The sequence below is a fragment of the Podarcis pityusensis genome (assembly GCF_964106645.2).
Source record: "Podarcis pityusensis genome assembly, chromosome: 12".
In the NCBI taxonomy this organism is placed as follows: Eukaryota; Metazoa; Chordata; class Lepidosauria; order Squamata; family Lacertidae; genus Podarcis; species Podarcis pityusensis.
The window spans coordinates 23,547,002-23,561,329 of NC_138037.1; the positions used below are offsets into that span (position 1 = coordinate 23,547,002).

At 41.6% G+C, this 14,328-nt stretch overlaps 1 protein-coding gene across 2 annotated transcripts in view; it reads right to left on the reverse strand.

Moving 5' to 3' along the window:
- The window catches only part of PLXDC2 (plexin domain containing 2), a 231,684-nt gene that overhangs the window by 21,736 nt on the left and 195,620 nt on the right, over positions 1 to 14,328 (reverse strand). For both annotated transcript variants that reach the window (XR_013977955.1, XM_080974460.1), the window contains exons 8-9: positions 13,018 to 13,113; positions 11,638 to 11,719 (exon numbers count right to left, since the gene is read on the reverse strand). Coding sequence is in view for 1 of the 2 variants with exons in the window: in XM_080974460.1 (XP_080830586.1) it covers positions 11,638 to 11,719; positions 13,018 to 13,113 (178 nt within the window). In the remaining variant the exon portion in view is untranslated. The remainder of the gene's footprint in view (positions 1 to 11,637; positions 11,720 to 13,017; positions 13,114 to 14,328) is intronic.

The window sequence follows — 14,328 nt, forward strand, 5'->3', positions numbered from 1 at the left end:
CCACACTTACCAGGAAGTTAAGTCCCATTGCACAAATCAAGATAGCTTTCTGCACTACTGAAGCAGGAAATCTCTGTCTATTAACTGCCTGCCTATACTGCATGAGAGGAACTGAAATAATTCCTGACCAAAACATGTGGAACAAGCAAGTTATCTGGATTACTCTGCCCTAAGGAACTTGAAAGACCTAAGGGCACTGCTTATTTGACACTTTCTGCTGAGGCACTGGTGAACCTAAAAAGCCTTACTGAAAAGCTGCATTATCAGAAGTGATAGTTTTGGCTCCAAGTGAAGCTATCTGCAAAATGTTTCCAAGGCATATGTCAGAGACTCATCCGTCACAGAGCATATAATCATTGTTGCATCCCCAAATTACGACTCTGTAAGCTATCATTACAATGTATTTCCTGCTTAGAACACAACATTTAATAAGCCTTTCATTTACTGGCACAGCGATAATTCCCCATTGCCATGAAAACACCATGGTAGATTTGATTAGTTATGCCATTTGTACCATCTGTCAACACAGCCGTTTTATAACAACTTCATTCTCAAAGGATGACCCAAGTCTGCTCCTGGAGAAGCAATTAACAGACCACATTTGAGGACAGGGGAACAAGGGCCTTATTTGAAGGGGAGGGGGGAAAAACCTGAGGATTCTCTGCTTCTCTTGTTTACATGGAACACAGAAATGTGATGTTAGGAGTTGCAGTGGGACGTTAAGAGATGTTTACAGACATAATGGTGATGGTTTGATTTGGCTAGTGGCTCTTGATAGGGAACCACAGGGAACAGAGCAGATTTATTCCAGGGTAGTGAATGTAAGAGACAGAAAGAAGCAGTAAACATCTTGAGGTCTCCTAGGGGGTCATTTGTCCCTATTTTTGGCACAGAAAAATAAGGCTGAATGTTTATTTACTATGCTACCTGAAAGTTGTTTTTCTAAATAAAAATCTTCTCCTTTTATAATGGTGAAAAGAGAGAGGTCAAAAACTACCAGCATCTTTAGAAATTTCTGCATAATGGGTTGGATTCAGCATGTTTCATTTGAGAATGTTTCCTGCCCACCAAAGAGCTGTCAAGGGCAAAGAGGTGCTGCCAGGAAAAATGTGGCAACCCTCATTTAGACAACACAGCCAGAAACAACTTACAAAAAGGGTCAGTAGCGGGTCAGTAGACCCACAGCTTGGACCCCCAGGACCATCTCTTTATAATAGCCATGGTCTGTCAGCAACAGAGAAACGAAAAGATTCTAAGCAGAACTGTTGTCTTTAGACCAGGAGAGAGACTAAAGGCTGCTAAGTGGCATGTATTGTCTCAGAATTTGCTAGTTTGCAACAATATGTGAACAGACTTCAGGGTACACTGAGGCTTGTACATATTTTTGTGGTTGGAAAAGTGGGTGAAGGATTACCGTATTTTTCGCCCTATAGGACGCACTTTCCCCCCTCCAAAAATGAAGGGGAAATGTGGGTGCGTCCTATGGGGCGAATACAGGCTTTCGCTGAAGCCTGGAGAGCGAGAGCCTCTCGCTCTCCAGGCTTCAGGAAGCTCTGCGCAACCCTCCGGAGGGTCGCGCAGAGCTGCCTGCCCTCCCGGGGTCCGCGCAGCTCTGCGCAACCCTCCGGAGCCCGGCGCCAAGGTGCACTGGGCTCCGGAGGGTTGCACAGAGCTGCCTGCATTAGGAAGCCTCAGCGTGCCCGGGCTTCGCACAGCTGTCCGCAAGCCTGGGTAGACCGGCGCGGCTCCCTAGGCTTGCGGATAGCAGGCTCTTCTGGGGGCTGGGGTCGGGGGAAGCTCGGGCTTCTCCCCGCACCAGCCCCGTGCCTGGGGGGGAAATAATTTTTTTTTCTTTATTTCCCCCCCAAAAAACTAGGTGCGTCCTATAGGGCGAAAAATACGATAAGTGTATTGAGGAGGGACATATTTTTTGAACATCGTTCTAATCAAATGCTCATCTGAGTCCACAATGAATCTTTTTCCACAGGAAGAGAAGAGGTATTTTTAAAGTCTGGGAACTGTTCTCAATGGTATGCATGTCTGCTCAGAAGCTGGTCCCATTGATTTCAAGGTAATCCCAGGTAAATGAGCTGAAACTATGATACTAGCAAAATCGAACGAATGATTTATCAGAAGGAGGGTAACGGGTATCAAATAAAATATAATTTCTAAAAATGCTAGTGTTCAGCATTGTAAACTTGAAGACACTAAAAAGTAGACAGCATCACTCTGTCCTGTAGGCCAGATTAAAAAGGTGTGTCTTCACACCCCACCTAAAATTCAGTAAGGAGTGAGTCAACCTTACCTCTAGGGGGACAGAGTTGTGCTGAAGGGGAACTACAAATGAGAAGGCCCTTCTCCACACCACCTCCCTATATGGTATCCTTGGCAGTGGGATTGCAAGGAAGGTCTCCTCAGAAGATCTTAAGGCAAAGGTCAGCAGATAATGGGAGAGGTTCTCCTTCAAGTACATGGAGCCCAAATAATTCAGGGCTTTTTAATTGGGCAAGAAAATTTTGAATTGTGCCTAGTAGCATATAGGCAGTGAACACTGTTTGTGCAATATTTGTCTTATATGGTCCCAAATAAAACAACCACTCACACCCCTGGTGGCTGTGCTCCATGCTAGGTGTAGCTTCCAGACAGTCTTTACAGATTTCCTCATGTATAGCACAGTATAATAATCTGAACATGAGGTTACCAGGGCATGGTACTTGTTGCTAAACTATTATATTCCAGTAATGGCTGTAGCTGGCACATTCCTTGCTACTGAGGTCACCTGAGTATATAGTGCAGAATCAGGAAGTATCACCAAGCAATAAATCTGTTCCTTCAGGTAGGGGAAAACCCATCTAGCACAGACCATAGCTCCAAATCCTCGACATGGATCTGTCTACCATCTGAGCCTCTATCTTGCTAGAATTCAGTTTCTGTTTATTTACCCTGATCCAGCCCATTACTGCCTCCAGACACCAATCCAGCACTTGCACACCTTCACCTGGAGAAACAAGAGCTTGGTGTCATCTGCATATTGCTTCCATGCCATTTACCAACAGTGGTGTCTAATTCAATGTGAATATGAGTTACTGCCCTCTACAAGCCTTGCAAATCTGAAATCAATGGAACCAATTCATCAGGATTTAACTCAACATCTATTAATTTTCATGGGAACTAAGTGGATCCAGAAAAAATTGTCTGTTGCTAATTTCGTCTAAAGGATATTATTAGTGAGTGTTCACATTCTATGACGACCTCAGGCCTGACTCTGACCATCAATCATTTATATCCCATCTTTCAGGATATAAATCCATCTAATCCTCATGCATAAGAATACACACTATATTGATGGGCTGGCCTCGTTTGTAGTTGCCACCAGATTTAGGCTTGGAACATAAGAAGAATTCTTCTAGATAAGGCCAAAGGTCTGTCTAGGCTAGCATCTTGTTTCCCAGATATCTATGGGAAGGACATGAGTACAAGAGACTTCTCTTGCTGTTGTTCTCCAGTGGCTGGTATTCAGAAGCATGGTGCCCCTGGTCTTGGAGGACACATATAGCCATCACAGCAAGCTCTGAGCTTTGGAAGTTCTCAGAGATCATGAGACTAGGGAAGATCCTCCCACTCACCTCTTACTTGGGGCTGGGACAGGCACCATAAATGTGCTCACCAGAATAAAAAAAAAAGCCCATGCTTGCCGCTGGCAAGAGCATTAGCAGATCCATATTGAATGGCTGCCCTCCTATTCCAGATGTGGAAAGCCTAGACAAATCGGAAAGGCCGATTGACATAGGCAGATGAACGCAGTAAAACTCTTAGACTGATTTAATCAACACAGACAAGAAACAAGCTAAGGAAAGCCTTGAAGGTTCTATGACAGATGGTGTTTGTTCATTGAGCTTGGATGGTGTGGGCTCTAAGTTTAAGGCATATTGGGTTTTTTCCCCTTCCCCTCTGGGTTACATTTGTCTTTAGATGAATGCAAAGTCAAATTAAAGTGAACACACAGCAAAAACAGTCAAATGCTGATTACTGATGAATTATAGAAGAGTAGGGGCTCATCAGTTTTCTCATTAGGAATACCCATTAGCACTCATTACACCTAGAGGTGGGAAGCAAATGGTTTAATTACTGCTATTATATAATGCGTGCATTGGAGGAGTCAGCAACAAAAAATATCTAGGGTGGCTTTTCATGTAACCTTTCATAGTTCGTGTTGTTACTGGAATCTAAAATGCACCCATTTTAGCACTGGAGGAGAATTTCGTTTGCTCTGCGTTATTAAGTGAAGCAACCTAATTCTCACCTTATTCCAAATGGTTTGGAACAAGATTATCCTTTGGATGTTGCACTTCTCTGAATTTTGTGATACTGTTCTCTGCTTAAAAGTGTATCAATATGTGCAAAAAGATGTGTATTTTATGATAAAACATGTTTAGAAATGCATGTATTATGATAAAATACAGACTGATCTGTCCACCATTAGCCTGCATGTAAATGTTTCCCCATTTCATTTAAAAATATGTAGGAGAGGGAATATGTTTGCATATTTCATTGGCAAATTGCCTGCTTAGTGCACCTATCCACCTTGCATGAAAGATCCATAGCAGTTGTTGTTAAATTTATTACCCGCCCTTCAGCATCATGTCCCCGGACGGGTTGCAACAATTTAAAATTCAATATTAAAAACAGTTAAGACAAATCGCAGTCACAGGAATATAGCACATGTGCCTTTAGCTATCTCTGTCCAAGTACAAATCAGCGTGGGAGAAACTCTGCAAAACAAAAGCGCAGAAGCACCATGGGAATGACCAGATGCAACTGGACCAGTCTCCCTCAGAGGAAGTCATGTGCTATTACAATCAGAGAGGCCGCGCATAGCTAGTTTCCCACACAGTGTTTATGCTGGTCTCCAGGCTGCATCCAACTTGGGAAGCACTTCCACATGGAGACACATAAATATATTCAGTCATAGATAGAAAGGTTTATGAATGCATGTAAACATGTACCTCCAAATACTAAAATATATAGAAGATAGCTGGAAAATAACCTGCTTTCAAAGTGTTTGCTACAACTTTGCATTGGGCCATAAGGACCTTATGAGACCTAAACCAGGGTTGGCGAACCCTGTTCAAGCCAAGGGCTACATAGGTCCATGATCAGCAGTTGAGGGGCTGCATGTCAAAGTTGGTGTGTCTGATGTATAAAATTGTGTGTGGCCATTTAAAAAGGGGAAAATTTTGCTGTGGTGGGGGCCACAATAATCTTTCGGAACCACAGCAGAAAACCTATAAGTATGGTCACCCTCCCCCCTTTTTAATGGCTTTTTTTTGTGGGGGAAGAGGAACTTTTTGGTATCACAGTTTCAAAATGCTGTACCTATGGGAACAGTCAGTGAAAATAAATGAATTTAAAACTAAGGAAGAAGACCTGAGCTAAGAGTGCAGCCCCGCTTCAAAGATATTTGGTATCATCCATATGCAAGCAATCCATAAATACAGCTGATGCCAATCATGTGAGCCTACTATATTGTTCAGGGTAAACTGAAAGCTTGCACTCTCTTGTATCAACAGTTCCGTAGACAGCATATCTGTATGTGTAGCCATACACACCCACTCTAAAGAAGGCAGGGAAAGCTCTCTCAAATTATCAGAAAAGCTTCCATATTACAGGAAGGTTTATTGTGCTCCTACGAAATATACCTGATGGATCTCTGTGATTCAGATCCAGATTAGCTCCACTGTCCTGCACAATTGTCATAATATCAATACTGCATTTTCAAATAATAGGTGATTTCGTAAGTCTCTACCTATGACCCTACAGTTCTATGCCCCAGTCAACTTCAATATAATAACTTTACAAAGCATCACCTGTGCTACTGCCATTTACATTCAAGTCCACGTTAGCTTAGTGTCTGTTTATAAACTTAAACTTAATTTCTTTCTTGGGCAATTACCTTTATTTTCGAGAGAACTAATTATTTCATTAGTATGAGCAAGCAGGGGACATGTTGCTTGCCCTTTAATCAAGCCTGCCCATAAACGCTTTTGCTGTTATGGATGCTCAGCAATGGTATATCAGTTAGTACTTCTGTATACATGCTTGGCTAAACCTAAGAAAATTAGGGCAGCAAATTAGGGCAACCAATCACATCAACGGCAAGTGTTTGATGAGACATCTAGAGTCAAAGCAAAACCCTTCCAAATTGTATGTAGACAGCTACAACGAAGACCAAAATGGGAAAATAGAAGTGGCAGAGAACCATTAGCAACTTCAGATCCTCACATATAGCAATATAGGCATTTTTTTTCATGATAAGATGCTGTGTGTAGTTTTATAACAGGATAAGGAACCTCTGGCTGTCCAGATGTTGCTGGACTCCACCTCCCTGTCCATTGGCTGTTCCTGCCCATTGGTGATGCTGGCTGGGGTGATGGAGTCCAATAATGTCTGGAGGGCCACAGCTTTCACATTCCTGTGTTAGAAAATCAGGCAATCAGTTTACTAAAGGTCATTACAATTATTGTGACAAAACATGCAGACATCCAGTCAATAAAAGCTTTTATACAACTAAGGATAAGAGGTGCCTCTCACGAGGAAGCTCATTTTCCTCTGCAAAAGCACATTTCAGGTTTTGTGCCACTACAGCAAAACTGGATACTTCACATGTTAAGTGTTTGTCCTTATTGCACAGTGGGAATTTTATTTTCGTCATAAGTTCTGGGCTTCTGTTCCTGATTTTTTTTAAAAAAAGGTCAAATGGGAGTTTTAATTTTTATTCTTTTGCCCTTTCCTTAGCTGTAAGGAACTTGAAGAAAATATTCATAGGAAAAGAGCAGGTCATATATATGGGACAATGCAAAAGATAATGCCTAAATCTTCCACAGTTTGCAGTCCAAACAGAGGTGCAATTTGGGGGTGGGTGAGGAAGAAGGTATAGAGGAAACCATGCAACATAAATTGATTGCAAACAGAAACAATGGCAGACCTGGAAACATCTTTGTTCTATTGGTAAATAAATGGCACAGAATGAAATCTTCAAAGCCATAAAGGCTCTTTGCAGTAAGTCATGGAAGGTAAAGTCAAGGAAATGACTTTTCAAAATGTGTCTCTCTTTAAGATGTTGAAAACAAGCCCAGTGTCTGGATGGGTTCTACGTCCTGTTCAATATAATAATCACTTAATTTATTTTTTAATGGTTTGCTGCACATGTATTAGATACACCTTTTTAAAAAAAGGTTTTGCAGATCCAGTTCCAAAAGCTGTAGTTCATGGTTCCACGAAGACCATTGGCTATTTCTGTCACTGCATTTTGGCTGTTCCAAGTAGCATTTCTTTGGTAATCTGCTAATGTCCATCTGTTCTCATTTAACCTGTTATATGATAGCAGGTAAGTATATATGCATTGCAGTTGACGTTAACCTGAACCCTACTCTAACCTGAGTTGCTAGAATACCTGCTCTGATAACTGCTTCCTCTGGCATCTTGGGAGAAAGAAAAATGCTACTTGCCTGTAATTTAAAATAAAAATAAAAATCCAATTCTCAGAGATGGCAGGGTAAGGTGGTTGCTCCACTCTACTTTGTGAACCATGTAGCTAAACTCTTAGAGCTAGTCTAGATGTGCAAAGAAATGCATGTGTGGAGGTGTCATGCCAGTGCAGATTACGGGACTGGGGCATTACCACACACAGCTTGTGGTCACATTTCTAGCTGTGTTTGTTGAAGAAGAAGAAGAAGAGTTTGGATTTGATATCCTGCCTTTCACTCCCTTTAAGGAGTCTCAAAGCGGCTAACATTCTCCTTTCCCTTCCTCCCCCACAACAAACACTCTGTGAGGTGAGTGAGGCTGAGAGACTTCAGAGAAGTGTGACTGGCCCAAGGTCACCCAGCAGCTGAATGTGGAGGAGCGGAGACGCGAACCCGGTTCCCCAGATTACGAGACTACCGCTCTTAACCACTACACCACACTGGCAACCACATTGTTGCCTTATTGCAATCTCATCTCATGCTGCTTAACTGCAATACCCAACTGTTACACCTCTCTTAGACTCCTGATCTTCCCAGAATGAACTTAGGCCCTGGTCTAAACTCGGATGAGCAGGTATGCTGGTTTTTATTTTATTTTAATACAATGTACCATCACAAATTGCCACTAAACTCCCCCCACCCCATGCTGGTTTGATACTAAACACTAATTTGTGATGTTGGAAAGGGCTCTTTGGTTTTCAAATAAATGTTCTATTTTGATGCAAAAGGTACCATTTTTCCACAATAGGAGCTAAAACTCCAAGACCATGTTATTTGATGGAAATTGCAGTTCATAAAAGCAGTAATACTGTGAATGAGGAAATGGACAAATGCAATGAAACAGCAGTAATCAATTTAGAGGCATTTCCGTTCTTACCCACAGGGATTTGTGAGTAGGCCACCCCCACTCTGGCACACTTTTCTTTATTGGAAGCAACGGGACAATGACATACTTTACCAAAGGCAATCATTTACAACACGCAGCATGCTCTAAAAACACAGGAGATAATTTTGTGGGGTTTTAGCTGTTTTTAAAAAGCAAAACTTCTCCCCCACCCGCCGCCACCATGAAACACAGAGACACATAAACCCCAACATCTCTGCCAGTTCTTCCCTTTATCAGTCAACGTGGCAGTAGCAAAAGCATTGTCAGGTTAGGGGCTAGTGAATTCTTTCTAGCCAGTTTTCAGATCAAATCAGAAATGATAATCACCAAACCACTGCATAATGCATTGTGGGGATGTGGGGGAAGAGGTTGGGATATAGAATTTTAGGGGTCTACTTGTGAAGGCCTCCAGCCATTCGCTCTACAAGTGATCAACAGCTCCAGAGATAGCCAGGTGGGGAGATAAGGATCTGGCCTGCTGGGCCAAAAAGGTTCCTCACCCCTCCTCTAGAGGAAGCATCCTGAGAGCTCATGGGAACTCAGGATCCAAGCTGTTAACCCTCCCTAGGAAAACCTGGATCCTTCCCCAAATGCTCACAGATTATTTCAGGCATCTGCAGTCTTGGGCACTGGAGGGAGAAGCTATATTGGGAACTGCGCTGGAAAGGACAGAACTGTGTGCCTGAGTGCATATGGACCGGAAGCTACAACATTAACAAAGATGGCTACATCTTACAAAATCTTAGCATGTTTTGAACTTCCTTTGCTGACCAACCCAAATCATGCACACTCAGATTCTGATAACAAGGATTAGGCTTGTAAGGAAGCTATTGTTACAAACAATGCAAATGGTTTGGTTTATGGGGAAATACGCACCGAGTGCTTCCAGGCAAGGGCTAAATTTGGTAACAGGCCATTGGGATATCCAAAAACAGCTCATTGGCAACTGTGCTTTTGTTTGATGTAGTGGATTTTCTTCATGAAGTATGAATAGGGATTACATTGGAATATGCCCTGGCATTTTGATGTCAATGAAGTTGTAAGAATGCTGCAAAATGGGGGGGGGGGGGCACTGGATGCATCAGGAGCACCCACTATAACACAGTCAGGACATGGGGTAAGTTAGATTTCAAAAGTGATGGGGGAAGCCTAATACAATACTGCTGCTTTTGTTACATGCAAGTCTGTTTGGCTCTGGGTCATAATCTTCTTCTATGAAGATATTTTATTTAGGTATAATATGTATAATATATGTCAAATATTGTTGCCAAAACTAATTGACCAATTAGTTAACTGATCTCAAAGGGAAAAACTGAATGACACAACTCAACCCAAGAAGAAACACTCAGAATTCCAAAGAACATATGCAACCTTTTAATGTCAGTGATCCTTTATCTGTTCTCTCCCAGACCCTCATTAGATCTCTGCAAGCCCCAGAAAAGCTAAAAGTCATATTTTCTTTGTTCATTTTTCTTTCACTAACAACGAGAATTTCTGAATCTAATTTCTTGGACTAAAAGCACAACAAAACCTAAAGCAAAAACGAAGCACTAATACAGCCAGGCTTGCATAACAGGAGTTTCTGCTGAATTCATTCAAGCTAACCAAGGTCAGCAGCTGGGGAACGTTTTAAAAGCTAAGACTGTGTAGAATTCCTTCCTGTAGCACCTTAAAGACCAACTAAGTTAGTTCTTGGTATAAGCTTTCGTGTGCATGCACACTTCTTCAGATACACTGAAGAAGTGTGCATGCACACGAAAGCTTATACCAAGAACTAACTTAGTTGGTCTTTAAGGTGCTACAGGAAGGAATTTTTTTATTTCGACTATGGCAGACCAACACGGCTACCCATCTGTAACTGTGTAGAATGATTGTGCTCTTTATATTCCAGCTATTTTGTGACTTACAAATTGTCCCTACTGCTGCCATACTGGATGAAACAGTGAAACATTCAATGTCAATATTTCCCGATGACCCAAATGAGTGTACAATCTGTATACCTGACTACAGAAATAGTTGTAGTGTGCACATGTGCAGTTACTCACATGTAACACTAACAAATTTACAGTCTGTGTACCCAACACCTGAGCTGTAGAAACTACCAAGTGTAGACTCTTTTACACAAACACTTGTACCCATTTCTGTAAAACATATGATCAAGTCTATTGTTAGCAGTATACTAGTGTTTGGTTCTGTAACAGTGGGACAATAGATTGTTCCCACATGATGCATTTGTTTGAGGAGGGGAGTCAGTGACAGCCTTTCTTCAAAGGTTTCACCCAATGGTAAATTTTGAAGTGTAGGAGCTCATCATGACAATCACCACATCCTTCCCCCAAGGATAGGCATAGGAACACTCTCAAAGAGAGTCAAAATATGTAGGCAACAGTGTTGAGCCATAATTTAACACAGATATGCATATACAAATGAACCCACCCAAGAGCAGCAGTTCATAGCGTACTGCTCAGTTTATTAGGGTAAGCATGAATGAATACAATCCTGTGCATAGTTTCCTGGGAGTAAGCTCCCTTGAAAAAAGAAGATGGAAATGAGATAGAGGTACAACATGGTGTGGATAATGTCGAGTAGGGGGCAGGAACCAGAGTTGTGGTGCTCCTCACCAGCATACACCTTTCAGTTAGTCACAGACCTCAAGGAGCTGCATTTCAAACAGCAGTTACTATCAGAAAAAGCACACTAAGCAGGAATGCATTCCCCCCGCAACAAAATATGTAGACAGATCAGCAAAGAGAGGACCTAGCTGAAGGACAGATTTTCAGTTTCTTGCAACAACCATGCAACAATTTAACTCAAGCAAAAATATGGCCCATCTGGAAATGCCCTGAATATTAAGAAAAGTCCAAGGACCTTTAAGGCTGTTCCAGTCTATTTTCTCTTTTGACTTAGCAATACGTTCCGGTCTTCTAAACCACAGTTTAGAAGCCTATGGTAAAGGGTACATTGCCCTGGAGGTCAATGCTTACTGAATGAACCTTTCTCCCCAAGCGTGGAGTACGCTGGCTGGTCCTACAGGGATTCTGAGGAAGGAACCTTATTACTTTATATATCACAAATTGAAAGGTCAAAACCATCACTTCAGTTGTCAGTAGGAAATAAATCAGCCCAATTAAAAGAATCCCTATGCATTATATAGGGCAAGAGAAAAATGGATTCATTATCAGTGCCATTGTATATCAAAGGCCAGAATTAACTAGCTTTTCTTACCTTTGGAGTTTATTGCACCAGCTGCAGTTGAAGCCAATCTGAGCCGTGACACATGGCCCACAGCTGTTAAACTGGAGGCAGGCTGCAACAAGAAAAGACCCAGGCAGATAAAAACTTCACCCTGCAAATATTTCCTACCACCAATAGTTTTCTAAGGACTAAAATAATGTATTCTCCTTAAAATAATTGGTGAATAAGTGAGTTCCAACCATCTGTCATTAGAAACAGGCTACTATGACACATTATGGAAATAGGCACCACCTATGAAATATTGATCTTTGAGATTCAATTTTAATCCTGTTTGTAAGTATACTACCATTTCTGCAAATCTTCATTTCTTGCCCAGCTCCTAAATTCGCCTTTTCCCATGAAAGCATTCAATTATTTCTTTATGTCTCTTTCCTTTTGAGGTCTTACATTTCACGGCATATAGCTAATGTTTTTGTCATATAGACGTAATAAGCTGGGGTAGGAAACTGTGTAAGAGCTGTAATTGGATTAAGAGGGGGATGGGAGCCGACTCCAGTTTCTACTGATGGTTTGTCTAGCAATTTACATTCCAGCTTTCTTTAAAGTGTGTGTGTGGATGAGATACAAAATAAGCGCTTGTCACTACTTCCTTTGCAGGGCTTATTATGCACCCATGATCACTCGGTGATCAATATACAATTGCCAGATATTGGATGTTGGGATATACTGGTATTATCTAGAGAGTAACCAGTTAGGTATGCCTGGCCTTTGAAATGTAGTTCTTCACATTTTCTTTTGTTCTGGTGTGTGCCCTGATGTCTCTCTCATGTATTTATATTTTCCTTATTTAAAGTAAATATACAATAAACAAAGGAATCAATATTGAAAAGTACAAATGCAACAAAACAATAACACTGTGGTGTGTGGATGAACAGGAAGAAAATAATGGCTGCTTCATCTTCCTGCTGTGTTGTGCTACTGGGAGCTAAGCCACAGTTTGGCTTACTGTTAGGCTCATGGTTTGTTGCTCTTCAAACAGCCACAAGCTGTAACCAAGGTTTCTTTTTGGCTTACCACTCACTCATGGTTTGTTTGGGGAGACAAACCATGAGCTGGGATGCAGATGTAACAGTAAGCTAAACCATGGCTTAGCTCCCAGCACAGCAGGAGTGATGGAGAATCAAAGAGGTTTAGCTCCTAGTAGCATGGCAGGAGCAGAGAAGCAGCAATTTCCCCTGTGTGCGTCAACGTTCTGTACACTCAGCTTTAAGCCATAGTTAACTATCATTTAAAGTGACATGTGAACCAGGCCATCGTGGGCTAAGAGGGAAGATGTCTCTAAAGAATTTTAAAACTAATAGATGGTCTTTAAGAATGACATATATCATGTGCTTCTTGGTTTGTACTTACTGGGTAGAGGAATCATCTCAACAGCTGACAGATTGGTAACCTTTGACATTTGAAGCTCCACTCTGTGGTACTCATATATTGTTCTTCTACGGACATCTACCAGGAAGGAAACAACAACTTTAAATTCAGAAGTTGAATGTGTCTGTTGCTGACTATGCTCCAAAATGGTTTGGAGGTGGACCTGAGTGAAGACAGGCTTGACCCAGGTCCGTCCCCAAAATTCTGCCCAGCAACCTGGCCATGATTGGCTGATTCAAATTCAAAGTGACAAGATGTCCTGCCACTCCCCGCAGCTGGCTGAGCCGGATGACATTGCCAGCCAGCTGTGCAGGAAGTTTTTGCCCTGCTTTGGCTTGCCTGAGGGCGTGCTGGGTCACAAGTGCTCCTTGCCACCAAAAATGGTAAGCAGTCTTTTCTGTCATGGTGCCCAGAATACAGCAGGTCTTATCCAGCTGGCTCTGGGTGATTTTTGAAGATTGTTGGATGACTTTTTGCAGGGCAGTCAAGACTCAATTGTTTTCACAGGCATTTTGTTGCTGAGTATAATATGATTTATTTCAATGCCCCTGGTGCATTTCTTTTGTTTGTGTGTTGCTATTTCATCCAGTTATTTCAGACATGTCGTTTGTAAGCCAACTTGTAAGCCTATTTGATTACTGCTAACAGACAAGTGGGATAAAAAAAATCCTCAAAATAATTAGGTACCACTGGTAAAATATAATAGCAGTTTATCACTCAGTTTTGTTTACAACGTCCTCCTTTGTAATGCAAAACTTTCTCTGAAACTTGGGAGAGTTCACCGAAAAGTTTAAATGGAGGCCAGAAAAAGAATCACGCATCAACATGTTTTCATTGTATCATCCCACATTATCTCAGAAGTAATTTTGGACAGGATTATAGTTTCAGCTGGTATAGAACTGAAGCCAGAACCTCTCCTCAAGGCAGAATGTTAATTGCCAAGCCATGAATTGATTGCTTTGAAAGGCTTCTGCAAATATTATTTATAAGCAAAAAGATGATAAAAAATCAGCATCTAATTCTAGCTTTCCTATTCATTATTTTATTATTATAATCATGTTCAGGCCTGTATTACCTTCATGACTACAAGACAAGCTTGCATTTTCATACTCTAACACTGAGAAACTATGATGACCTTTTACTCTGGACTTCCGAGTTCTTACAAACTTCTACTGAATGCAATTAAATTCATATTCATGGGGGTGGGGTGGGGGAGAGAAGGCACAATTTATAGGCAGGCCAGGAAACAAATTGCCTATGACTAGACGAATGGGTGATTATAATGCAGGAGGT